The sequence below is a fragment of the Dendrobates tinctorius genome, unplaced genomic scaffold (assembly GCF_039654945.1).
Source record: "Dendrobates tinctorius isolate UK_male_01 unplaced genomic scaffold, ASM3965494v1 ptg000004l, whole genome shotgun sequence".
NCBI lineage: Eukaryota > Metazoa > Chordata > Amphibia > Anura > Dendrobatidae > Dendrobates > Dendrobates tinctorius.
This window is the reverse complement of record NW_027361672.1, coordinates 1,209,171-1,235,055: the sequence shown is the minus strand read 5'-3', so window position 1 is coordinate 1,235,055 and position 25,885 is coordinate 1,209,171. Positions and strand designations below refer to the sequence as shown.

The window sequence follows — 25,885 nt, the reverse complement described above, 5'->3', positions numbered from 1 at the left end:
TTCTTACTTTCACGGCTCAAGGTTATAAAATTCTGTGAAATACCTGCAGGATTAAGGTGTTCATCACACCTCTAAATAAATTCCTTCAATGATGTTATTTTCAAAATGGGGTCAATCCCACCATTTAGGCATGTCAAGGGCTCTGCAAATACCACATGGCTGGAATAGATATCAGACATCAATTTTGCTCTCTAAAAGCCACTCGGAGCCCGACCATGCGCCCAAACAGTAATTTTCCACCTCATATGGGGCATCTGTATACGGAGGAGAAATTGCACAACAAATTATATGATCCATTTTCTTCTGTTACCCTTTTGAAAATGAACAAAATGTTGAGCTAAAGCTAAATTTTTTTTGGAAAAATTGAAATTTTCATTTTTTCCTTCCACACTTTATTTTTGTGAAGCAGCTAAAGTGTTAATAAAACTTCTTGACTGTAGCTTTGAGCGTTTTCTGTCACAATGGCCGCTCTTAGTCACTTCAAATGTGATGTGGTCCCTAAAAAATTGATTTGTAAGTTTGTTGGAAACATGAGAAAATGCTGATATAGTTTTAACTCTAACTTCTTAAGAAAAAAAAAAGTTTAAAAAAATGATGCTGATGTAAAAGTAGGCATGTGGTAAATGTTATTAACTGTTTTTATGCTATAACTATATTTAAGGGCATTAAAAAAAAAATCAAAGTTTGAAAATGACAACATTTTCAAAATTTGCCAAATTTTAAAATTTTCTTAAAAGGCAAACTGACCAATGTTTACCACTAACATGATGTACAATGTGTCTAGTAAAAACAGAGTTAATCATTGATATTTTGAAGTGTTCCAGAGTTACTGCCACATAAAGGGACACTGGTCAGAATTGCAAAAACAGGCTTGGGAGTGAAGGGGTTAAAAATCCACACTAGAAGACACCTTTTGGATGCTGCTAACAAATTAAAGTTTAAGTATTCAGCAGTTTTTATTTTTCAGAAATGCACCAAGGTAAAGTTGATAAATGTAAAGTGGTTGGTATTGGAAAGCTTAAGAAACCAAACAGGGGTGGAGACAATGCAAAAGAAAACTCAAGAGAATCAAGAAGGATATAAACATTACAAACCGGGTCAAAATTATTAATGCTTTTCATCATTATGAATACTTTGAATTTTTATGCACTATCCAATATATTCCTTCGATTTTAATATCCATTACCTGTGATTCGGTCTATTTTCTATTAGATGAGCGTAATTATGTGTCAGATTATGACATAAGATGCCAAACTGTTCTCTCTTTTAAAACATGCAATGATTAAGGACTTAGTCTGAAACACATTTGATTTTATTAGTCACTAGCTGAAGAGCCCGGCGCTGCCCAGGCATAGTAACTAACTACGGTTAATTATAACAAATTATAATGATTATATCTATGTATATAAAGCTGAGTGTAGAGCCCCGCCCACTCCACATAGCCACATTCACTATAATATCCCTCATCGTCCCTTCAGCCAGAGCTACCGGCTACTACGCCTAATATCCCACATCATCCCGTCACCCAGAGCCACCGGACTACTACCCCTAATATCCCACATCATCCAGTCAGCCAGAGCCACTGGACTACTACAACTAATATCCCACATCATCCCGTCACAGCCGCCAGACTACTACCCCTAATATCTCACATCATCCTGTCAACCAGAGCCACCGGACTACTACCCCTAATATCCCACATCATCCCATCAGCCCGGGGTCAGAACCAGAGCACTGAGTGGAACGGTCCTAACTTCCATACCGAGGATCCCTTTAAGAGAGGCATGGCGTCAGAAGCAGAGCGCTGAGTGGATTTTCCCTGACTTCCATACCAATGATCCCTTTTATAGAAGCCTGGGGTGACAATCAGAGCGCTGAGGGATTTACCCTAACTTCCATACCTGAGATCCCTTTAAGAAAGCCTGGGATCAGAACCAGAGCGCTGAGTGGACTTGCCCTGACTTGCATACCGGGAACCCTTTAAGAGGAGCCTTGGGTCAGAACCAGAGCGATGAGTGGATTTGCCCTAACTTCCACACCGGGGATCCCTTTAAGAAAGCCTGGGATCAGAACCAGAGCGCTGGATGGATTTGCCCTGACTTGCATACCAATGATCCCTTTAATAGAACCCTGGGATCAGAATCAGAGCGCTGAGGGATTTGTCCTAACTTCCATACAGGAGATCCCTTTAAGAGAGCCTGGGGTCAGTACCAGAGCATTTGAAGGCATTTGCCCTGACTTCCATACCAGGGATCCCTTTAAGAGAGGACTGGCGTCAGAACCAAAGCACTGGATGGATTTGTCCTGCCTTCCATACCGGAGATCCCTTTAAGAAAGGCCTGGGGTCAGTACCAAAACGCTGAGTGGATTTGCCCTAACTTGCATACCAATGATTCACTGGAGGGGGGATTCATTTCTGTGGTGTGCTCTGTGCTCCTTTTTGTGGGGCAGACAATGGCTGGGAGCTTATGTTCCCGGGGATGCTAAAATTCTCTCACCATGTCAGTGTCTGCTGAAGTGTTGTCAAGTGGGAAAACGTGCTCATAGCAACCAATCATAGCTCAGCTTCTTTTAACCAGCTCTGGTGAAATGAGAGATGCTTAGTGATTGGCTGCAAGGAAAACTTGATCATAGCAACCAATCACAGCTCAGCTTCCTTTGAACAGCTCTGGTGAAATGAAAGATGCTTTGTGATTGGTTGGTGATACACACATACATACATTCAGTTTTATATATAGAGATGGCAACTGTGTTCTTTAATATTTTTTACTATGAAGTCATTTTACAAGAGGGTCCAACTGCTGGAAATATTTCCCTTTCTTCAATTCATCTTTGGAATTATAGTTCTGTGAGTCTTTGCGCAAAGGAACTCTCAATAAGTGAGCTGACATGGATTCCATTTTCCTGTTCTATTTTTTGAGCAATCATTAATATGTCCCAAACTCATTTTTGGTAATTATTAGATAGATACACTTCAGAAACCCCTGCCAGAAACCTTAAAACTTATCAAACTTTTTTCATGATTCCTAATTTGCTAAATATTCTAATAAATTGCGATTTTCAGACTTAACCCTTTAATTTGCTGTGTGTACATTGAATGCTGAAACAAAGCGGCATTATTTTGAACCCCAAGTGTCATTACTAAACAATTGTGAAACCAGTCTGACAATTTTTTCCCCCCAAAAGGCTGCACATCACAGATTTTCACATAGGGAAATTTCACATGGATTTTGACACAGTGGTCAGTGTTTCAGCTTTTATCAATCACGGATAAAATTCAGGTCAAAAACACTTATGAAACAGGCCATTTTTTGTGCAACAGAAAATCATGGGCACCAGAATGAGGCTTTTGGCGACTTTAAGTTGGGGATCCTGCTGTAAAACGAATTTACATTATTACAGTATATTTTACACACAAATCCAAACCTAAATTTCAGTCAAAATAAGTTTTCCAAATCTGGACAGAATTTATTTAAAATTTCATACAAAAAAAATATATCTTAAAGAAAGGAATATTTTGTATACATGAATTCACAAAAACATACAGTAATATGCCTCCACCAGTGCAGCTTTATTGTAAAATATTATAATTATTCTAACATATTTAGCACAAATATTTTCTTAAAAACTACTTTTTAATTTTTCATTAAATTACTCAGGTATACTGTGCCGTGAAAAAGCTATGAACCCAACGCACATTTTTGCCAATAAGAAATATCTTTCTGACAAAGGAAACCATAAAAATATCAAATTTTAAAATAAAGATTAAAAAAAGGTTAAAAATAATTACAGATGAAAACCAAATCCCTTTGACAGTGCTGTACCAGATTTCATTACCCTCTTTGAAATATAAATAGTGTTATATAGATATCATAAAGAACAAAACAGAAATATAGCATAAAATGTCAGTACTCTGTACATTATGTAAAATTGTTTCCAAAACAGGGTACAGCATGAAAGTAAAATGCGAAAAAATAACAACGCTTATTAATATTTTCTGTTCCCAAATAAGGCTGTTTATTCATCTCAAGTCCCCAAATGGAAAAATCCAAGTGAGAGATTGAATCTCTGAAAAAGGTAACAGTCGGTATGGATTATGTAGTTGGTGTTGGGGCATGCTTCCTCTTCTTTCCCTTACAGGACTTGCAGACACAGCAGATTATGCACGGTGAGGCTAAAAGCAGTAAAGGCGATGTCACAAGTGCAATGATACCTAGGCCAACAAGGATACCCACAATCTGTAATGAAAAAAAAAAAAAAGAAAAAACAAATTACATTTGAATTTTAGAGATTTGGCTCACATGAAAATGACTTTCTAATTAAACACAGGCAATATAACAATAGTGTCATCACTTGATTTATCTACTTTGAAATGCAAAATCATTCTTCAAGTTTTTCTGAGATTTTAAAATCATTACCCAAACCCTGAAAAATCTATTTAAAAAAGGGACATCTGAGCACCATCTTTGGTCATCCTCGATGAGTATAGTACAGATCCATTAAAAATCAGTCCCTTTATTTGAGATATCAGCAAGAATCTGACAAACAGCCAAGTACTGTGCTCCGTTATTTCCCATGGTCCCAGGGACTTTGAATAAGGTGGCATCTCTGAAGCAAAAGAGAAATGGGGAGCTCCAGGCCCACAATCTAGTGATGGGGCAGGTTCTCAGTAGTAAGGTTACAGCAATTAGACATTTATCATCAACTATACTGGGACCAACCCCTCCTCTTCATTTGCATTCTAAATGTGATAGCTTTTTTTACAGGGGTTTTCACATGAATAAAAGTTGATTTTAATTAACAGATCTTGGAATAACAACATCCACAATTAGATGTGTTTAAAGAAAAATGTTCCTGTGCTGAGATAATCTTATACATGTGCCCCTGCTGTGTACTGTGTAATGGTCGTGTCTGACCATGCAGGAACATGGTCTGATCATACCACAGCTCCTGGGAAGGGAGAGTGGGGAAAAACTATACAGACTTTACAACATGGGATCACAACTGATTCTTTTAAGTAAAACATTGGTTACACACAGGCAGAGAAATGATTTATCTCACAAAAAGAATCAGCTGTGACCCAGTGCTGTCCTGTCTGTATACTCTTTTGCACTGTTACTGCAACATAATGGCAAAACTGTATGGTCATTGGGTGCCATGCATGATCTTATTTAACTTGGCAGCAATGGCCTGGCACTAATTAAGGTTCAGTATAGAAATTATTGCAGAAGAATAAATGGCCACCGTAATCTGTTTGATCTATAAAATGTGGTCACAATAAATAGAATTTTTTTTATATGCATAAATGTAGTTATTTATTGTTGAAGAGAATCAGAAATGTTGATGTCTGCGGCAATACGTGCACATTTCTGAGCAAATACCTGTGTTCTGTTCCACATAACCGAAGCTCTTGAATGTCCAAGTTTGTTTCTGCAAGGACCTTTGTCATAATGCCGTAGAAAAATATCATTCTGAAAAATAAGTAATAAGTCTCATAATATGCAAAGCCATAAAATAGGACGATTGGTCTAGTTGAGCAACACAGAGGAACAGCCATTATTTTAGCCATCAACATCTGTGTTGTCAGAAGCTGCTAAACTGAAGCAAGCTTAACAGTGCCTGAATTCTTAGCAAGTTTACACTGTATGTGTCTTTTAAGATTAGAAGTATCACTCTGATTGATCATATAGTTTTCCATAAAATTGTACAACTTGGCATTTTTATGCTAGGCACAGAGCTCTGCCTACCATTTTAGAAGCGTGCGGAGCTTAACTGGAGGCACGCGTCCTAGTGCGGACAACAAATGAATCATAATTTACCCCAAAGAAGTGGCATAAACCTACTCTGGATTAGACTATATATCCAACGGTGGCAAAAAGCAACTGAAATTCTGCTAAATTCTATACAAAGCACAACTCTTAATGATTTTGACATATTGTACCACAGAGGACCAGTTTTGAGGCCTTAATCTCCTTTAGCTACCTAAGCACATAACAAAAGTTAGAGAAGAAAGTCACAGGTGATTCCATACATGTCAATACACTGAATTAATTTTCTTCTCTCCTGTTTTACGGTTAAGAATTATGCCTGACTAAAAAATGCCTACACTTCAGATATCTGCGCTAAAAGAGTAACTTTACAAGTTACTTTACAGCCACTGCTAACCACTACAAAGGTTAATAGCTAGAAATCAGCAAGCTTTTATTTTTGGGTGCAAATGCAAAATGTTTTTTTTTTTTTGTTTCAAAAACATCATGAAAAATGGCATCTGTAAATGCCATACAAATAGAGAAAAGACATTTCCACATTTGAAATTCCCATCAATCCCAACGTCCACTGACAGTCCTTGTTTGCCTTGCTAGCTATGCTAGTGAGGGTGGCAACCTGTCAATTGTGATCAACATAATAGATGGTGGCCAAAGCGCCACTTTTAACATGTCCTCATACAATGCATTAGGGCAGCAGCCATCAACCCCCACTCCTATGGGTCTTATTATTTTGCAGCCAGACGTTGCAATCACAAGACAATATTAGTATTATTGCCTGCTTGCTCCCAGTGGAGCATGCTGTTTTGGTCACACAGACTGCTGTCCCACCATTCAAGAAAAATTTGTTATCAGATTCTTCCTTCTTTCAGCACCCATCTCTGACTTCCAGCACAGGACAGCTTACCAACAGCAAACCATAGACCAGGCTACAGACTAAAGGTGCAACTGAACCCATATTAATGGAACTTTGAGGCTGTGTGCACATGTAGCATATTTTTTTCGCGTTTCCGTTGCGTTTGTTAAACGCGCGATTTTGCCGCGAAAATGTAAAAAAAGCATTCCATGTTATCCTATTGGATTCCGCACATGTTGTGCTAATGCTGCAGTTTTTACCGCTGCGGAATCGCATCGCGGTAAAAATCGCAGCATGTTCATTAATTTTGCAGGAATCGCGTGAAAATTCGCATACATAGACTTGTATTGAAACGCTTGGAAACCCCATATATAACAAATATTTGCGGATTTTCAAGCGTCTAAAAACGCAGAAACAGGACGTGACATCAGGCCATCCCATAATCCAGGAAGACAAAAATCCCATAATTCTAGTCCTCCTGGATCATGGCTGCCAGCAAGGAGTGATATCGCAGGATGGACCTGGATGTTCCGCTCATGATTATTGTTGTAAGTGTTGGTGTCTGTCTCGGTGCGCGTGTCTCGGTGCGCGGTGTATGTGTGCTGTCTGGCATAGGCCGATGAGACTACTACTCCCGGCCTATGTCTGTTCCCCACAGTAGTGGCAGCAGGCTCAGCTCGATGGGAGCAGTATTTCCCATCGAGCTGTTCCTGCTGTTAAAAAAAACTTTTTTTTCTTCTTCTTACCCCCCTCCGTCCCTAAAATTTTTTATTGGCCTCCCCTTATATTTCTAAATATATTAATATTTATTAGGGCCCAATATTTTTAATTCCCTTTTTTTTTTCTCATCATAAATAACTTTTTTTTTTTTTTTTAATTTGTCCCAAAAATTTACCTGTGGAAAATTAGACAGCTAATTCCATGAAGCCCTTGATCTCCCTAAAAAAAATAAAAAACTAAAAATAAAATAACCACAAAAAATACCTACCCTCCGCAGAATCCATATAAAAAAAAAAAAAAAGTGTCCCACGATGATCTACAGTTTAGAGCGGCCACATAACATGTGGCCGCTCTAAACCACCGACGCCGCTACAATGAACGGGGCCGTAAAGCGCCTTGGTTCAATGTACACGAATTCACTCGAAGGCAGCTCGCGCTGCTCGGGTGAACTCGGGCGGTGCTCACTGCGGCTGCGCGGACTCCCAGGCTGACCTGAGGTGAACTCAGGAGCGTGGAAAACTTTCCCACGCCAATCAATTCATCTCCGGTGAGCCAGGAAGCATGCGCAGCGCAGAATGAACTCATTCTGCACTGGTTTACATCAGGGCTGGTCGCATTAGCACTGGTCCCTGATATTTTTTTTTGTTTTGTTTTTTCCAGACAAATAAAATATTGCCAAAAACTTGGTGTGATTATTTCATAAAAAAAAAAAATTTAATTAACGTATTTTTTTTTTTTTTTTTTAAACCTTAACTAACGTAGGGTTAATAATGGATAGGTGTATCATTGACGCCACTCCATGATTAACCCGGCTTAATGTCACCTGACAAAGGTGACATTTACCCCATATTACCCCATATCCCACCGCTACACCGGAGTGGGAAGAGAGGGGATAAGTGACAGAATTGGTGCACTTTATAGATGCACCATATCTGGGGCGGTTTCGGTCTGGTTCCAGGGGTGGGGGGGTAAATATCCATGGCCCCTTCCTAGGCTATGAATATCAGCCTTTCTGGTGATAAAATATAGGGGGACCCCGCGTCAATTTTTTTGGGGGGTCCCCCTATTTAAATAGCCAGTAAAGCCAATGCAGACAGCTGCGGGCTGATATTCATAGCTGGGAAGGGGCCATGGGTATTAACCCCTTCCCAGCCTGCAAATATTGGCCCCTGGCTGTCTGCTTTACCACTCTAGCGAAGAAAATTGCGTTGAAGACCAGGCATTTTTTTTCCGTCAAACAATTTTGTTAACCCCACCCCCATCCAAAAAAAAAAGTTTTTACCCTACCCTAACCCTAATCCCAACCCTAATCCAAAACCTTACCTTAATCCCAATCCTAATCTGAATTTGGCAATAACAATTTAAAATTGGGGTTAGGGTTGGGGTTAGGGGTAATCATACTGGAGAGTAGGGTGAAAGAGCCATGTTGGAGGGGTCGTGTGTGTGTACGCACGCACATGTGTACATGGATTCATACAGATCTATATTGGTTTTGCAAGTGTGCTTTAGTGTGGATACATATGAATTTATGGGTGCAAATGTAGATATTGATATATTTATAATTTTAAATACACAATTTTTTCAAACAAATTTCTTCACTTTATTGTAGATTGAGAAATATCCGGCCATTTGGGACTGCGCCTGCGAGGATTATAAAGGATCTAAGCGTGATGTCTGGCCGGCAATAGTCACGGAACAGTATCCACAGTGGCCTCAGCTGCCTTTAGCTGGACAAAAACAGATTAGTAAGAATTTCATAATTTGAATTTGTCTAGGTTTTGGAAAAAAATTTTTTTTAAATCCTGTATTTTTATTGTTTCATTTCAGTGGACGATGTAAACAAACGATGGAGATCAGTGACTGATCGGTTCATAAAGTCCATGAAACCAGCAATTGGAAGCTCGCCTCTGAGGAGGGTGCAATATGCAGATCAACTCCACTTTATATTGACAAGCAGGAACTTGCGGAGGTAAATTATATATTTTTTTTATTTTGTTATTTTTTAAAGTAGTCTTTACATGGCTTTTTTGTTCCTTCTACAGAACTGACGGCAACATAAGGGATGAAACGCCACCGGCCTATCCAAACAGCCCGGAGCAGGGTCTGGGAGAGGAGGTCGAGGACTATCTCATGTGCTCCTCCCTCGATCCTTCGGAGGCCAGGCCTTCATCCTCGGAGCCATCTGATGTCTCAGGTGCAACGGCAACCTCTTCTGCGGCTGACACTTCGGCATCTGGGGTGGAGGTAGCGCCAGAGTCATGTGTTGCTGCTCCTGCCTCGGGCGCTGCCTGTAGCTCTCAAGGCCCACTAAGATGGGGGCTGCTTCTGCCCGTCCCATGGCATTGAGAAGGGCGGCATCCAAGAAGGTTCCAAAAATTGAGACTTCGACTAGTGTGATAGAAAATCTCACTAGTCGAACCCTCAATATGCTCGACAATTCGTCGAAGCAAGATGAGCTGGACAAATTCGGCTCATTTTTAGACGGCCGCCTAAGATCCATGCCACTGGACCGGCAGAATCTGTTCATGTCAGCAGTCAATTCACTTTTAATGACTGTTGACGTCTCATCCCCAATTCCCCCGTCAGCAGCTATAATGACGGTGATTCTTAACATATTTAATCCCCAAAGTGGGCCTCCACCACCACCAGCAGCTGCATCGCAGCGTTTTGGGCAGGTGGCAGCATACAGGCCTGACGCTGCAGAAGCATTAGGTTATGGCCGACCACCTGCACCTCCAACCTCAGGCCATCATTTATTTTCCCCCAACCCTAGTATGTCATCACAAGACTTGTTTCCCATGTATGGCTAGGATCCTGATTACCAACATTTTTGAAAAGTTTTGTGATGCGTTTCTAAAAAACGCTGATCAAGTGAGCAATGCAAAATGTCTATGGACAGCCTCATACTGTAGCAGCACCTCACTTCTCTCATTTTCCCATTCAGTTATACTTGGAAATAAAGATGTAGTTACACAAATAGTCCACTTGATGTCAGCAGAGAGCTAGAGATGGCTTGATACACACACAGCTTTATAAATATAGATGGGGCGGTCACATTTGATCACATGATTACGGCTTTTTCTTCCAGTTCTCTCAATGATCTCAATTAAGAGTAGCAGAAAGAATTGCAGATTGCTATGACGATAATAGCTAACTTTCCTCTCAAAGACATGTATGAGTCTGTGGTGTATTACATCCTCAAGTTATTGCTGTGCGTGTCCCAGGTTATTGCAGTATGCTGAGGAAAGATATGTAGGAGACAGTTAAAGGGAACCAATCACCAGGTTTTTTTTCAATATTTTGTATGGCCACCATTAGGGTCTTTCTTTACCGCGTACTAGAATGCTGTAAAGTCCCCAATTCAGTCTGAAGATCAAAAAAACAGCGCATTCATTATACTTACAGATGGGACGGTTATGGCCTTGATTCAGTTCCTCTTCTCGTGATCGGAGTCCTCCTTCTCTGCCTCATGTGGATGACCCATTCTACGTCATCCACACAGTGCCATCCAACGTGCTTCTGCACAGGCAAACTTCTATCTGCCCTGCCGAGAGCAGAACAAAGTACTGTAGTGCGCATGTACAGACTTTACTTCCAGGTCCTTGGCACGCTTTGTTCTTTTCAGCGCATGCACACTACAGTACTTTGCTTGGATGACGTAGGACACGTCATCCACACGAAGCAGGGAAGGAGGACCACAACTGTAAGAAGAGAGGAGGTGCTGGACCATCCCATCTAAGTTTATGAAAGCTATTTTTGGGGATCTGCAGACTGGATTGGGGACTTTTTACAGCATTCCAGTATGCTGTATAACAAGAAAAAAAAAAAAAAAAAGAAAAAGAAAAAAGTAAAGCCCTAATGGTGGTGGCCGTACTTTAGAGGGGAAAGCCCTCGTGACATGTTCCCTTTAAATCCTATAATTCTATGCTCCAAATGAGGTGCACAAGGCTAGGTGTGCTATAAATCCAGGCAATGCTGTCTGCTCAGTCGCTTACTCTGGAGACTTATCATACAAGTCTATCTGAGAGGAAATGTTAGGAAGACATGCTGCTAACTGCAAGTATATCTGGTTGCTCTTCACAACTGATGGTTTATTTAACTGGACTGGGACCATCTCAGCCTTATCTAAGCAATCAGGGACTGATATTGTTTAGTCATCAGGACAAGGCTAGAGACTGCGCATTTAGATTTTGTTTTCTGAGATATGCAACCTGTGCAATGAAACTGAGAAAAAAAGGCCAGTTTTAACAGATTACTGTCTCTCGAGACACAACCAGACTACGCCCTACCTTTTACATCAGGAAAAGTGGATCCCATGAGACTTTTTCCCCACAGGCACATTGACTGTATATACTGTGAATGTAGCATAGTAACAATGTAACTATAATAAAAGTAGGTGAATACGTACATCAAGGTTTTGCAAGCAGTACCAACAGAATGTGTGTTTGCAATTTTTGCATATCATTTGTGCACAGCCTTCATTCCTCTCAATATAAATATGACAAATGGGGCATTGCTTGATACAAGCATCTTCATCTGCACTAACAAGGACTCTGGAAAAGAAAAAAAAAAAAGGAAGTTACAGAGGGCAAATTAATGATTTCACAAAGGCATCTCATAACATTAAACATTTTAACCACTGAGTTAATGGTCTGCTACATATAACATCAAAGTCTGACCCCCTTTTGTACTGAATTCACACCAATTCTTCTGAAACATTTCTCTGTCTTTTCTAGTGTTAGCCGTCCTAGCTTTGCATCGTCTGCAAATTTGATTAGTTTACCTTCAGTTCCCTTAGGCCTCTTTCACACATCAGTTTTTTGCAATCAGTCACAATCCGTCGTTTTTAGAAAAACGCTGGATCCGTTTTTTTCTAATAGACTTGTACTAGTGATGGATTGTGACGGATGGCCACACGTTTCATCCGTCGGAAAATCTTTGTCCGTCGGACGGAGACGACAGACAAAGGAACGTTTTTTGTCAACGTCAAAAAATTCAATACAACGTTTATAACTTGTAATACGCAACTTCATTACAAAATCAATAAAAATGAGGTTTAAAAAAAAAAAAAAAAAAAATGAATGAATATGATAAGAAAACATGTTGAAGTAAATCTCAAAAGTCCTTTATTTCACTTTTATGGTACAGGCATTTGAGCTTGATATGCAAGCTAGGGAGGAATGTGGGGAGTGCCTGAGTGGACAACGGCCGTTTTGCCGCTTCAACAGGTCCACTCCTGCACTCCCTGCATTCCTCCCTAGCCTGCATATCCAACTCAAATGCCTGTACAATAAAGGTGAAATAAAGGACTTTTGAAGTTTACTTTAACATGGTGAATGAAAATGTTGAACACTGGGGTCAGGACAGAGTCTTGTGTTACCCAACTTGAAGCACTCTTCCAATTGGATGTGCAAGCACAGCACATAGCACCACTCTGAGTACGATCACTGAGCCTGTTACGAATCCACCTGACTGTAGCCTTGTCAATCCCATATTTGGTCATTTTTTCAATAAGGATAGTATGGAGATACTTTATCAAATGCTTTGCTGAAGTCGACATATACTATATCTACCACACTTCCCTGATCTACTCAAAGATTCCATCATAGAAGGAAATTAGATTAGTCTGGCATGACTTGTTTACTACAAACCCATACTGACTCTGGTTAATTACTGTATTATTTTTCTAAGTACTTACATACATGCTGTTTATTGTTTTTTTCAAAGATCTTTCCTGGTATAGAAGTAAGGCTCACTGGCCTGTAATTTCCTGGCTACATCCGCTTTCCTTTTTTGAAGATAGGGACAACATTTGCCCTTCTCCAATCTTCTGGGACTTCTGTTCTCCAGGATTTTTCAAAGATCTTGTCTAGCAGTTCTGCAATTTCTTCTGCTAACTCTTTCAGTACTCTAGGATGTAATTCATCTGGACCAGGAGATTTAAATTAAATTTAAATTATCTAAGTGAAATTTTTGGAGCCCCTAAGGTGCCAGAATGGCAGAGAAACCCCAAAAGTGACCCTACTGTAGAAATTGCACCTCTCAAGGAATTCATCTATGGCTCAAGTGACTACATTGTTACATCCACGCCAGGCTTTTTTTTCCCCTTGAGCATTGCAAATATGGTAGCTTAGTGACCATACATTGTGCCCCATAAAGTGTAGAGCCCCAGTATATTGTGTCCAGATTGTGCGTCGAGTGACATGCACCCTGTAAATTGTTAAGTGCTCTCTCACCACTATAATAATGCCAAACATGTGGCAGTTTACTGTGGTTTAGGCACAGTTGGGCTCAGAAGGAAGGGGGGGGGGGGTGGGTATTTGGATTTAGGACTGCAGAATTCCCTGGATTTTGAGGGGGCAAGAGTGACAGACAATGCACCCGAGTGGGGGATGGTTTTGTTGGGGATAAATTAGGGTTTTATAGGTAATATTTTGGGTACACAATATTTTTCGATTGCTGTGGAATCACATTATATTTTACGCTAAGCACTTACACTGGGGTTTCCATATAAATCCTACAAAAATGCGATTCAGACCAAACCCACAACGGAACCACCCACCATGTGACAGATTGAGACACTTTAGGCTCCGTTTGGCGTTTGTGCTAGTGGAATCTATCTTTTTAGGCGTACACAGATCTGTGGTAGCCCACACTTATGCGCTAAAAACACACCTAAAAAGATGTGTGTTAAATATTAATAATCCGTTAATTTCTTATAAGACCCAGTTCTGTAGAATGCTTTAGCTTACATGACATAGGCTATTTTTAAGCTTGGCTCATGGTAGAAAGACAGCTCCATATATGTAGAGACCACGTGCTTTAGGAGACGTATATAATTCATGGCTAACTGTAGAGGTCGCAAGATGACATGACATAACAGCTGGTATATTACTTGACGGCGATGTGAGAAGCCGAACTGAGACACAGCAGCCATTTGCTATTCAGGATCTCGGAGAGAAGAAGAATACATGTTGCTTTTGCCATGTGGGATCTCAGAGCATGATCTAATGGACAATATCTCTTTCACTTATTTTTATTCACCTGTTTTTCTGTAATAACCTTTCTTTGATGGAAGAAACCAAATAAACCACTATATTTTTATCTGGTAACTAGTCCTGTGTATTTTACAGGATATGCATTATTTTACATTGGAGAGCCAGCCAGATCTGAATTTTTGTACTTTTTTGCGGATTTCCCTCAACTTGCACACACGGGGGATTGGACTTTGCTAACGTCAAATCATATGTGCAAGTTATCGGGAATTCCACTACTTACAAGAATCACATAGAACCTAGAAGTAAGAAGTACCAGATAGATTGAGAAGTACTACAAGTGCCAAAAGTACCAGACCTAAGCCAGACGTGTGAAGACAGGAACCCAGCGTTGTCCATCAAAGGAGCTGAGACATTTCAAGGTAAGATAAAATGGATGTCATTAATTGTCTTGCTAAGCAGAGTAAATTGAAATTTAAGTCTGTAGACAAATCTAATTCAGAAGTTTTATGGTTAAGTTTATATGCCGAGTGTGAACTCGAGAATCAAAGGTTAGATTCTAAGTTTTTCAATAGAGAAAGAGAGAGATTAAAAAATATTCTACAGATGGTAGATATATTTCATAGATCTGTGTCAGAGAAATCCAAAAATGATTGTTGTGATGTTCTCGAGATTGGCTGTAAAGTTAGTGAGATTGACTGTAATCAAGTGTCTGTAGCGGCCATTGAAGGTGACCTTGCAGACGTGGAACAAGATGGAGAAGTAGGAGGAGACTTCAGAACTGACGTAGAGGACGTACAAGGGAAAGACGTACCACTAAAAATAGAAGACTCACAGGCCCAAATCCGAAGTAGCGTGAGGAAGAATTTGATAAAAATATGCCAAATAATTCCTGCTTATGACAACAAAATAGATGTTTGTAGAAACTCTGAGATCTTTGAAAGTTGTTCTGATAACTTTGATTTATCTAACGAGGAGAAGAATCAGTTGTTCAAAATGTGGATCCCTGTAAATTTTGCTAGGAGATTGTCTTTAAAGTTATCTGGTGAAACACATGAGAATTTAACTGATAAAGACAGATTAAAAATTCTCATTTTTTGTTCATCAAATGAAAATCATCCAGATATTGATATTCTTCAAAAATTAAGGATTGGTCGGAAGGAATGTATTTTTACGTTCATGTCCATATATGAACGTTTGTACAAAATGCTGAGTGAGAATGTCAAAACACCGTCCCTCATAAGGAGTTTTGTAAGCAAATTTTGGTTTCTAAATCCTGCATCTCGTGTTATTGCGTCACAAAAAGATTCATTGTTTGAATGTGCGCAATCCCTTGATTTTGCCAGAAAACACGAGAATCGTGAGAGGAAAGTAAATTGTGCTAATTTTGTAAAGACAGGCAGAGTAAAATCTTATCAGAAGCCGGTATTAGCAAAACCTTCTAAAATGAGATTTCCCCAAAATCAAATCTACGAAGAAAGAAAAAGAAAATCACATGTTTGTTATAAACCATATGGAATGATGCAAAAGAACACCGAAAAGACACAAATTGAATTAAGAAAAATGATGAGTTCTGATTTTCTTTCTGTAACAAAGATGGCCGAATTTAACAGACAGAAACAGGTGGTGAGTGACATCATGGCCTGTAAACTGAATACTCTGCTCCAAGAATCTATCAGCTTTAAAATGGCAAGAACCTTTCAGGATATTTTTTGCAGAGAAATAAGTATGGGTGTAGGAATTGGCTAGGAAAAAAGTAATATATATTGTGTAACAGTGTTATACAATTAGTGAGTTATAGAGTATAATCCTGTAGTTTTATGGTTTGTGGATATATACATAGTCATACAGTATATATATATATATAGAGTGTTTGTAGAAGTAGAAATAGTAGAACTGTATTTAATGAAAATTAAAATCTACATCAGTAATAATATTTAGAATATGAATATGATATTAACCTTATTTTTTTATGTTTCCTTAGAATTTTCATTTCAAAGCAGGACTTAATCGAGAAAAATTCTCTTCCAAGGATTTATGCCTTTATTTACACAGGAAGTTGCAATATTGCATGATTTTATATATCTAACCCTTAAAAGGAAATAACTAATTGCTTTTTAAAATGTTCTGGGTGTGTGCTTTTTTACTGCATGGTTTGAATGACAACCACAGCAGGGGAATTTGAACCTTGTTCTAATAATACAAGTATACCAGTATACTATGTCCCTGTTCCTTAGGGAAAGAATTTTAAAGGGGGTCTCAACTTTTGCAAAGCAATGGAATTTTTTTTTTCCAGGCCTAAATGTCAAGTATAGCTATACATATATTTATGTCATGTGTATTTGGGGAATATTCAAAGAAATATTAAGAGACTAAATTGAAATAGTTTACAATGCATTGATAATTAGGATAATTTGGGTTAAAATACGTGTATTCATCACACCTTCATATGTGAGGTATTTGGTTTAAAGTTAATATGTGACACAGTCTGAGTGACAGTGACTGAGTGTATGAGCAGCTGCTGAGCGAGTAATGTGATATGTTTGTGAGACCTCAGGATTCTATAAGAGAGAAAAAAAAAAAAAACCCCAAAAGCTTTTATCTTTAGGAGGAAATATGCAGATCAGTTAAATTATTAGAATATTAGGATATATATAATGAAATATTATCTATACAACATATATTTCTGTATTTCTATAGTAATTATTTCTTGATTTAGTTAATTGTGGATAAGTGCAATCGCACAACAAAATAGAAAATAGTTTAGGAAGAAAATCTATTCTTTCCTTATCAGCTTTAGCTCTTTTAAACAGGCACCAGCACAGAGCCTGGTATTCACCAGCTGCATCTGGGAATAGTGGACCTTCCTTCTCTGTCCAAGTGTGTTAATCTTAAACTACATTTAAATTAATTTTTCCAAAGGATAATTTTATGATATTCAAATTAATTTTGATGGTTACACATCTTCAGACAAATAATGGTATAAGCAAGTATAAATTCACATAATTTATACATTAATTATTTTTAATTTTGGTTTTTATAAATGAATTATTTCATGAAACAATATTTTTTGGTATTAAGGGGGAAATATGTTTTTTATCCTGACTACATAATCACATTTGATTAATACCTCTTCTTCACACATTTTAATAGGAAAAAATATTAATAAGGTACAATGGTATAAGTATTGGGTATAATAACAAGTATTATAAAGAGTCATTTCTTTACACTAAGAGGAATTACATGCAAAGTTGCATAATTTGAATATTTTGGTAACACAAGTTTATGACAATTATGAAATAATCCAGATCATGGAAATATTAAGGGTATATGTTACTGAAGACATAACTACTCTGCATCAACATAAAGGCCTTATTCTTATTTTTATTTTTCATTATTTTTAATTCTTTCACCAATATTTAGTAAAGTAATATCTACTGAGAATATTGCTTCATTAAATATAGCAATTATATGGTTCTATTACTAAGAAAATGTTTCACTTCTGAGTTATATGCAACAATTCTTTTATTCATTCATTCGCTCACTCATATATTCTTATTTTGGTTCATGGCTTTACATTCCTACATATTATTAGTATAATAAATATATTCCTTATTAATAAAGATGATAACACTGGTTACATAAAACACAGTGACACCTATGGGTTGAAAAAGGTAATTACACCTATGACATAAAAAATGTTCTATCACATGAAAAATGCGGATAATAATGTATTATCACTTATTATTTCAAATATTGAAATCCATATATGGTACAAATTCTGATAATAATTATATGGATATTACTGATTGCTATGGTACGCTGTGATATTATGGGATAGGGAAATTACCAGATTTGGTATAGAATAGGGAATGAAGACTTCAAGCAAGATACTGAAATTATGTTAATAAAGACTTTTCACATTTCTAAACTTCATTGATTTTTATCAGTTGCAAGAAGAAGAATGCCGCGATCCAGAAGTCCCAGAAGGTAACAAAGCTATGATTACTGAGTAATAGACTGTGTTAATTACAAGTGCAGTATCCACCACCGACAGTCACAATTAAAGTGTCTAACCTGACAACCAGAGGACGATGATCCTATGATGCTGAGATGAACGGTGTTATCACGTTCTTATCAAGTTCCAGAGGTATTCAATCACCTGTAAAGCTTCGATGTAAAGCTGGTGAACAATAAGGTAATTGTCAGGAAGCTACAACCCTGACATATGTCCTGTGCATTAGGACAAGGACTGGTTATGGTGCTATGTTTAGCAAGGAAGAGTCATTTTAACCCTTGCTTTGCTGACCAAAGATGTCACACCTGTTCAAAGACCAGTACCGATGGAGGATTCCAGAATATCCAAGGCGAGCCAATGTAAGCCCAGGTTTTTAAAGATGACACTGCACAGATATTAAAGCTGCATTTCATCTATAGACTTTGTTTCTTATCAACATTTGAATTTATGGACTTTGATTTGATACACCACACAATTCCTACAACATCTATATGCTATAAGAAAACTGTATTTTTAAAAGAACCAAGAAGAAGACAGAAGACATCAAAATGAAGACCAGATGACATCAGATGATGATGACTGGACCTGAGATGCTTCAATTTAGACTTAGGGAAGTATAATTATACATATTTTATATGAATATTGTTCACGGCTTACCATAACATGAATTCACATCAATTATGTCATTGAGTACTTATAACGGTAATCTAATATTATTATTATTATTATTATTAATATTAAATTATTTTGTCAAAGAAGAAGAAAAGAAGAAAAAAGATCGTTATATTTGAGGGTTCCAATTAATGTCTGTCTCCCTCAAAAGGGGGAATTGTTAAATATTAATAATCCGTTAATTTCTTATAAGACCCAGTTCTGTAGAATGCTTTAGCTTACATGACATAGGCTATTTTTAAGCTTGGCTCATGGTAGAAAGACAGCTCCATATATGTAGAGACCACGTGCTTTAGGAGACGTATATAATTCATGGCTAACTGTAGAGGTCGCTCCTCTTCTTCCCTCACCATCATGAGAGACAGACGCAAGATGACATGACATAACAGCTGGTATATTACTTGACGGCGATGTGAGAAGCCGAACTGAGACACAGCAGCCATTTGCTATTCAGGATCTCGGAGAGAAGAAGAATACATGTTGCTTTTGCCATGTGGGATCTCAGAGCATGATCTAATGGACAATATCTCTTTCACTTATTTTTATTCACCTGTTTTTCTGTAATAACCTTTCTTTGATGGAAGAAACCAAATAAACCACTATATTTTTATCTGGTAACTAGTCCTGAGTATTTTACAGGATATGCATTATTTTACAATGTGACACGGTCGGAACACAGACAGTATAAAGAGACTCCATCTGCCTCATAAGTGAGCATTTCCATCGGGGGTTTTGTATGAATAGAGGTCTTGGGGAATTTACATGGAAACCCCGACGTAAGCACTTAGCGTTTTTGAGCCATTAACTGTGTGGCAAAAGCGATAAGACAGATTTGTCCGTCGGGTAGGTAAGATTAAAGGAATACCAGATTAATATTTTTTTATGCTTTACTATTTTTTTTTTTTTTCCACACACTAAACAATTTACAAAAATGAAATTGCTTTTGCATAGTCATATGCTGAGAGCTTTGACTATCTTTTAGCAGAATGATCCACATTAGGGTTTCCATTTTTTGTGGGACATTTTGGCAATTCATACAATTTTTTTTTTTTTTCTACATATGACTTTTTTTATTGTCAGAATGATGAAAATACAACATTTTTAGCAATTTTTTACGACGTTCACCATACAGAATAAATAACATTACAGTTTTATAGATCTGATCATTCTGGACTGGGCGACACCAATGTGTACTTTTTTTAACATATAATTTTACTTTTTCACATAGTCCCATTGTGAGACATGTACAATTTTAATCACTGGTCTCATATACTGAAGTGCATGAAACAGTCAATGACACTGCTTGCGAGACCCAGCTTATTATAGCTGGATCTCACAAGCCACCATACTCCTGGGGTCACCACATGACCTCGGGGTACCTTGGTAACAGTCGGAACACACAATTCTCATGGCAGGGGTCTGATGGTTACAAAGTGGGTCTTGTAATCCCCTAGTAACCAAATAAATACCCATGTCAAGATTGGCAGTGGTATTTACGGGATTAATCGCCCATAAAACTGGCCATGGCCAATATCGCAGGGTGTCATCTACAGCTGACACCAGCAAGAGTTTCAGCTACAGGGTGGCGCTATACTCTTACTCCACAGCACCTTGAAAAGTGGCGCTGAGGAATAAGGCCCCTTTTCAGCCACCATTAAAAGGCGCATTGGTGGTCATTAAAGGGGTTAATTTGCTAGAACAACTGACCAACAGTCCATAAATATCAGCGTGTATTATACATTGTTTGTGTTAGGAAAACTTTGGCACAATAACAAGCCTTGCCCCATCTAGAACACAATAATACACAACAATGGCTTTCAGTAGACAAATATGCTTCCATTCTCCTAAACCAGAAAGACTGGTTGGGTGCATGTTAATTACTGCTTTGTTATACTAAACACTTTATGTCTCTGAAAAAAAATAATATTGTGGAATGTTCCAAGATTTTTTCTGTTTACTATCTATCACTATCTGGCTAGTGTTAACAGCAAAACATACATTTACAGAACTGCCACAAAAGCAGCATGGAAGAAAAAAACTTTCAGTGGAAATTTGGTCAGGCAGTATACATAACATTGTGGTATTTATAGCTAATTTAGTGGCAAAATGTGTGATTGGTGGAGAAAGCTAAATCAAATTCAACCTAAGACTTTTTTAAACCTATACATACTTCTATATATCCTTAGCCCCCACCCTGTGCCCCCATCCATTGTTCCTGCTGTCCCCACCCATGATCCCTACTGTACACGTGCTATAATATAATAAATATATATATAATATTCATTCCAAATAAAGGCAGCATTCCATAGTAAATCTTTCAAGTGGTAGTGAGTTTATTCAGCCCACATATCAAGGCAACGTTTCGGCTCAACTGAGCCTTTAAGGCTCAGTTGAGCCGAAACGTTGCCTTGATATGTGGGCTGAATAAACTCACTACCACTTGAAAGATTTACTATGGAATGCTGCCTTTATTTGGAATGAATATTGGATATTGTGGCTGAAAACGGGACTTTCTGCCAAGGGCCGGGCACGCTAAGCTAAGTACTTTCCTTTTTAAGTAGCTAAGTAGTTTCTATCCATCTATCTATATATGCAGCACCAAAATAGTAGTGGTGTGAACTGTTTAATAGCCTAGTGGCGTGGCGACGTTTCGGATATGGCAATCCTTTCTCAGGCTTGGCTTTGCTTTTTATTTCTATTATCTAAGGACATAAAGGTGTCTGGAGAAGCGTGCAACACTGCTCTAAGGTATTTTGTGCTGTTCCTATTTTTTACACAATAATATATATATATATATATATATATATATATATATATATATATATATATATATATATATATATCTCTATCTTCTGGCAAAATTGAAGAGACCACTGACCACTGTACAGTTTTATGAAAATCATCTTCTCACCATTCCAGTGTCAGTTGGATTCCAACCGGAGTACACCTTCTACTTAATGTGCTTCTGATTAGGTGATCACCTGAACCAAATCTTATTTAACGAAGGAAAGTATAAGGGTACGTGCACACGCTGCGGATTCCGCTGCGTTTCCGCAGCGGTTTTGGCCGCTGCGGACCCGCAGCAGCTTTAGCTGCGGTGTACAGTACCATTCTAATGAATGGGAAATAAAAACCGCTGTGCCGACGCTGCGGAAAAATCCGCGCGGATTTGCTGCGGTTTTGAATCCGCAGAAAGAATTGCATGTCAATTCTTTCTGCGGAAACCGCTGCGGGTTCCTATCTCCACCATTGTGGAGATAGTGAATCCGCAGGACCAAACCGCAGGCAAAACCGCAGATAATCCGCAGGTCTTTGCAAAATCCGTGCGGATTAATCCGCAGCGGAATCCGCAGCGTGTGCACGTACCCTAAAAGTCCTGCTGTGGTTTTCACAATCCTCTTGCAATAGGACAATCTGGATGGCAAAACAAGTGCTAGTAATATCCCAACAGTAATAGGAATGAAAAAATACTGTAACTTTTAACCATGTGAAAGAAGTTGAAAAGAAAAGTCTTGAGTAAGGAAAAGAAGGGTTCAATTCTGGCTTTACTAGCAGAGGGATACAGTGAGTTTCATGTTGCCTCCATCCTTAAAATTTCTAAGACGGCAGTCCATTACAACAAGGTCAAGCAGCAGACATTGGGGACAACAAAGCTACAGACCGGCAGAGGGCGAAAACGACTCTCCACTGACCGGGATGACCGCCATAGCATTCGAATGTCACTCAGCAACCGCAGGATGACATCAAGTGACCTACAAAAGGAATGGCAAATGGCAGCTGGGGTGAAGTGCACGACAAGAACAGTTCGTAACTGGCTCCTAGAGGCAGGGCTCAAGTCATGTAAAAGTAGAAAAAAGCGTTTCATCAATGAGAAGCAAAGGAGAGCCAGGCTGAAGTTTGCCAAAGACCATAAGGACTGGACCATAGAGGACTGGAGTAAGATAATCTTCTCTGATGATTCAGTCTAATTTTCAGCATTGCCCAATACCTGGTCGTCCAATGGTTAGACGGAGACCTGGAGAGGCGTACAAGCCACAGTGTCTTGCACCCACTATGAACTTTGCAGGACGATCGGTGATGATCCTGCCCCTGCAGGTTAATCTTTGCGAAGGATGCATGAATCAAGCCGCATACAAGGTTATCCTGGAAAAACAATGATTCCTTCTGCTCAGGCAATGTTCCCCAACTCTGAGGACTGGTTTTTCCAGCAGGACAATGCACCATGCCACACAGCTAGGTCAATCAATGTGGGGATGAAGGACCACCACATCAAATCCCTGTTATGGCCAGTCCAATGTCCAGACCTGAACCCCATTAGACACCTCTGGAATGTAATCAAGAGGAAGATGGATAGTCACAAACAATCAAACAAAGAGGGAATTGCTTACACTTTTGTACCAGGAGTGACATAAGGTCACACAAAAGCAGTGTGAAAGACTGGTGGAAAGCATGCCAAGACACATGAAAGTTGTGATTAAAAATCATGGTTATTCCACAAAATATTGATTTCTGGACTCTTCCTGAGTTAAAACATTAGTATTGTTGTTTCTAAATGTTTATGAACTTGTTTTCTTAGCATTATTTGAGGTCTGCATGCATTGCATTTTTTTTGTCATTTTGACCATTGCTCATCTTCTGAAAATAAATACAAAATTCAGTGCTTGGAAATTTGAAGACATGTCAGTAGTGTATAGAATACAAGAGCAATTTACATTTTACTCAAAAATATACATTTAAAGAGAAAAATCAGACAAACTAAATTTTGCAGTAATCTCTTAAATTTTTGCCAGAGCTGTATTGTGTATACATGCTGACACAAGTGTGTGTGTGTATGAATGTATGCATGTAGGGTTTGCATCATTAAATGTAAAGAACATGCCTACAACTGTAAACATTTGACTGTCTTTTCATTGTGAAGCAAAACAACAAATAAGACAAAATAACTGAACACTTCAGTGTGCATAACTATTCACCCCCCTAAAGTGAGTTATTTGTAGAGCCTCCTTTAGCCAATTACAGTTGCAAGTCGTTCTGGATAAGTCTCTGAGCTTTCCACATCTTGCCACTGGGATTTTTGCCCATTCCTACTACAAGAACTGCTCAAGCTCCTTCAAGTTAGATGGTTTCCTTTGGTGAACAGCTATCTTCAAGTTTAACTACAGACTCTCATTTGGATAAAAGGTCTTGGGTTTGACTAGGCCACTCTAAATCATTTACACATTTCCCCTTAATCCCTTTCTGACATGCACCATGCATATACTACTTTGCAGGGCCTGCATTCCTGCAAACAGCAGTATATGTACGGTGCCACAATCACGCGGTCTCACTGTGAGTGCCATGGCGATTAGGTGCGGGCTGACACCCTGTAGCAAATAAACAGTACCACTGAAAGTCATCTTGTCCCGCAAAAAAAAAAAGCAGTCATACAGCTCCATCAGCAGGAAAAAAAAAAAAAAAAAAAAAAAAGTTATGGCTCTCAGAATAAACAATGCAAACATAATTTATTTTGCTATAAAAGAGCTTTTATTGTGTAAAAGCACCAAAACATAAAAAACAGGTACCATATAGGGACATGGCCTAATCATACCACATCTCCTGGGTAGGTGAAGAAAAAGAGTATACAGACATTACAACATGGGATGGCAGTGGATTCTTTTATTTTTTTAGGTAAAACATTACTTAAAAACAGGCAAGGAAAGGTTTGGTCTCACAAAAAGAATCATTTGCGATTTCCTGCATTAATGTTTGTATACTTTCGTTTGCTTCCTCCCCTGCTTAGGAGATGCTGTATGATCAGACCCTGTCCTTTTACAGTAAGACACAGCCATTACACAGTACACAGCAGGAGCACTTTTATAAGATAACCTAAGCACAGGAACATTTTTTTTTTTTTTTAATGCATCCAATTGTGCAACTTACTTTTATTCCAAGATCTATTAATTAAATTGCCCTTTGATGGTGGGAAAAACCCTTTAACGTAAGCAAATATTGATTTAAATGAGCTGCAATAAGTAAAATTATTTAAATTGATGTCACCTAAATAACTCACAGCATACGAGCATAAGAGAGTCATGAAGGCATGTGTATGCAGAAATGCTGCAGGCTCATTCCTAAGGCTATGTTCACACGTTGCGGATTCCGCTGCGTTTTTTTCCGCGCGGAAACGCAGGTAAAACCGCAGGTAAAGTGACCTGCGGTTTTCCTGCGTTTTGGTCTGCGGTTTTGCCCTGCGGTTTCATACCTCTACTATGGTAGAAGGCGGAAACCGCACAAACAATTGACATGCTGCGGTTTGTAAACCGCAGCAAAACCGCGCGGAAAAAAACGCACCGTCAGCACAGCGTTTTTGAAACCCCATAGGGTTTCATTGTACTGTACTTGGTCAGCGGAACTGCTGCGTTTCCGCAGCGGCAAAACCGCTGCGGAAACGCAGCAGAAACCGCACCGTGTGCACATAGCCTAATATAACAAGGCAGTGCCGATGTTCTAGGATATGTATAGCTTAAAGTAATTGTACTTTTTTTGCAATATCTTTTGACATGCTATACAGACATATCAATAGCACATTAATCTAGGGTCCTGGAGCAGAAACATCAATCCCTATGAAAATCAGAGTTATGGCACAAAACAGCTCTCCCAAACTAAACAGAGAGGATGATGGGTGTCAAAAAAGTGAGCAGTCCCTTTAGTCTAGTGATCAGTGGTGGTCTGGTTAACACAATTTAAATTTTCAAATTTTAGGTATAAATAACTTTTATATACTAACTTCTTCTAAACCACTCAATTTGGGGCACATTTTTCCACATTCTCCAGCAGAGTGCACACTAAAGAATAATGCTGTCCATGAGCTTATATTACA

At 38.6% G+C, this 25,885-nt stretch overlaps 1 protein-coding gene across 2 annotated transcripts in view; it reads right to left on the bottom strand.

Moving 5' to 3' along the window:
- Positions 1–3,443: 3,443 nt before the first annotated feature.
- The window catches only part of RNF144B (ring finger protein 144B), a 123,314-nt gene continuing 100,872 nt past the window's right edge, over positions 3,444–25,885 (bottom strand). For both annotated transcript variants that reach the window (XM_073566107.1, XM_073566106.1), the window contains exons 6-8: positions 11,750–11,894; positions 5,382–5,471; positions 3,444–4,238 (exon numbers count right to left, since the gene is read on the bottom strand). In XM_073566107.1, coding sequence (XP_073422208.1) covers positions 4,095–4,238; positions 5,382–5,471; positions 11,750–11,894 — 379 coding nt within the window. In that variant the 3' untranslated portion in view covers positions 3,444–4,094. The remainder of the gene's footprint in view (positions 4,239–5,381; positions 5,472–11,749; positions 11,895–25,885) is intronic.